The sequence below is a fragment of the Arachis ipaensis genome, chromosome B07 (assembly GCF_000816755.2).
Source record: "Arachis ipaensis cultivar K30076 chromosome B07, Araip1.1, whole genome shotgun sequence".
NCBI lineage: Eukaryota > Viridiplantae > Streptophyta > Magnoliopsida > Fabales > Fabaceae > Arachis > Arachis ipaensis.
The window spans coordinates 1,006,159-1,006,907 of record NC_029791.2 but is presented as its reverse complement, the minus strand read 5'-3'; the positions used below and the strand labels follow the sequence as shown (position 1 = coordinate 1,006,907).

The 749-nt window shown below is 28.4% G+C and overlaps 1 protein-coding gene across 1 annotated transcript in view; it reads left to right on the top strand.

The window, feature by feature from the left end:
- The window catches only part of LOC107606421 (BTB/POZ domain-containing protein At1g55760), a 6,228-nt gene continuing 5,798 nt past the window's right edge, over positions 320-749 (top strand). The window contains exons 1-2 of the mRNA XM_021106710.1: positions 320-325; positions 465-573. Of these exons, the coding sequence (XP_020962369.1) occupies positions 320-325; positions 465-573 (115 nt within the window). The remainder of the gene's footprint in view (positions 326-464; positions 574-749) is intronic.

Genomic DNA, 749 nt, shown 5'->3' with positions numbered 1-749 from the left:
ACTCAGATTTTTCAACATCCTTAATTAATAATTAATAATTATATATACTAGTCGTTGTTCTTAAATCTTCTTAGGATTTGGCTTTTACCTTTGAGTCAGCTAATAGAACAACGTACTAGGTACTACTATGTATAATAGTCCATGCTAATTAATTTGACTATTCTCTATAAATATTAAATAATACACCAATGCCAACCACATTCTCAATATCACAATTCAATTAAGCACTTAAATTTTTTTATAAAAGGAAAAAATTCCAGCTAGCTATAGCTAGGTTCTTCTCATCACTTGTCGAATTCGGTCTTCATTCATTGCAAGTATGGAGGTAAGATTAGTTGTGATTAATTAATGATTATATGAAAGGATTGAACTAACATATATATATATGTTCTAGTTACTTGGAAATTTAATTTTATATATTACTAATTAATATTATTGTTGAAATTGAATTTCAATTGGTGCAGCAAAAGATTGTTATAAAGGTATCATGCAATAACAAATGCAGAAGGGGTTACTTGTGGAGTTGTGGTAAATGCAAAAGCAAGATCCTCAAAGTTGCGGCGGTTGAACCGGGTATTTAAATTTTTTTTTATCAAAGATAGGAGACTCGAATTCGCAACTTTTCAATTGAGTATGGGGAGACTATGTCATTTGAGCTATTACTCATTGGCCCGAGTATTTAAATTTTGTTTAGTTTGCATTTGCATTTTTTATTTTATTTTAGATATTTTTTATTTTTAGAGTTTTAT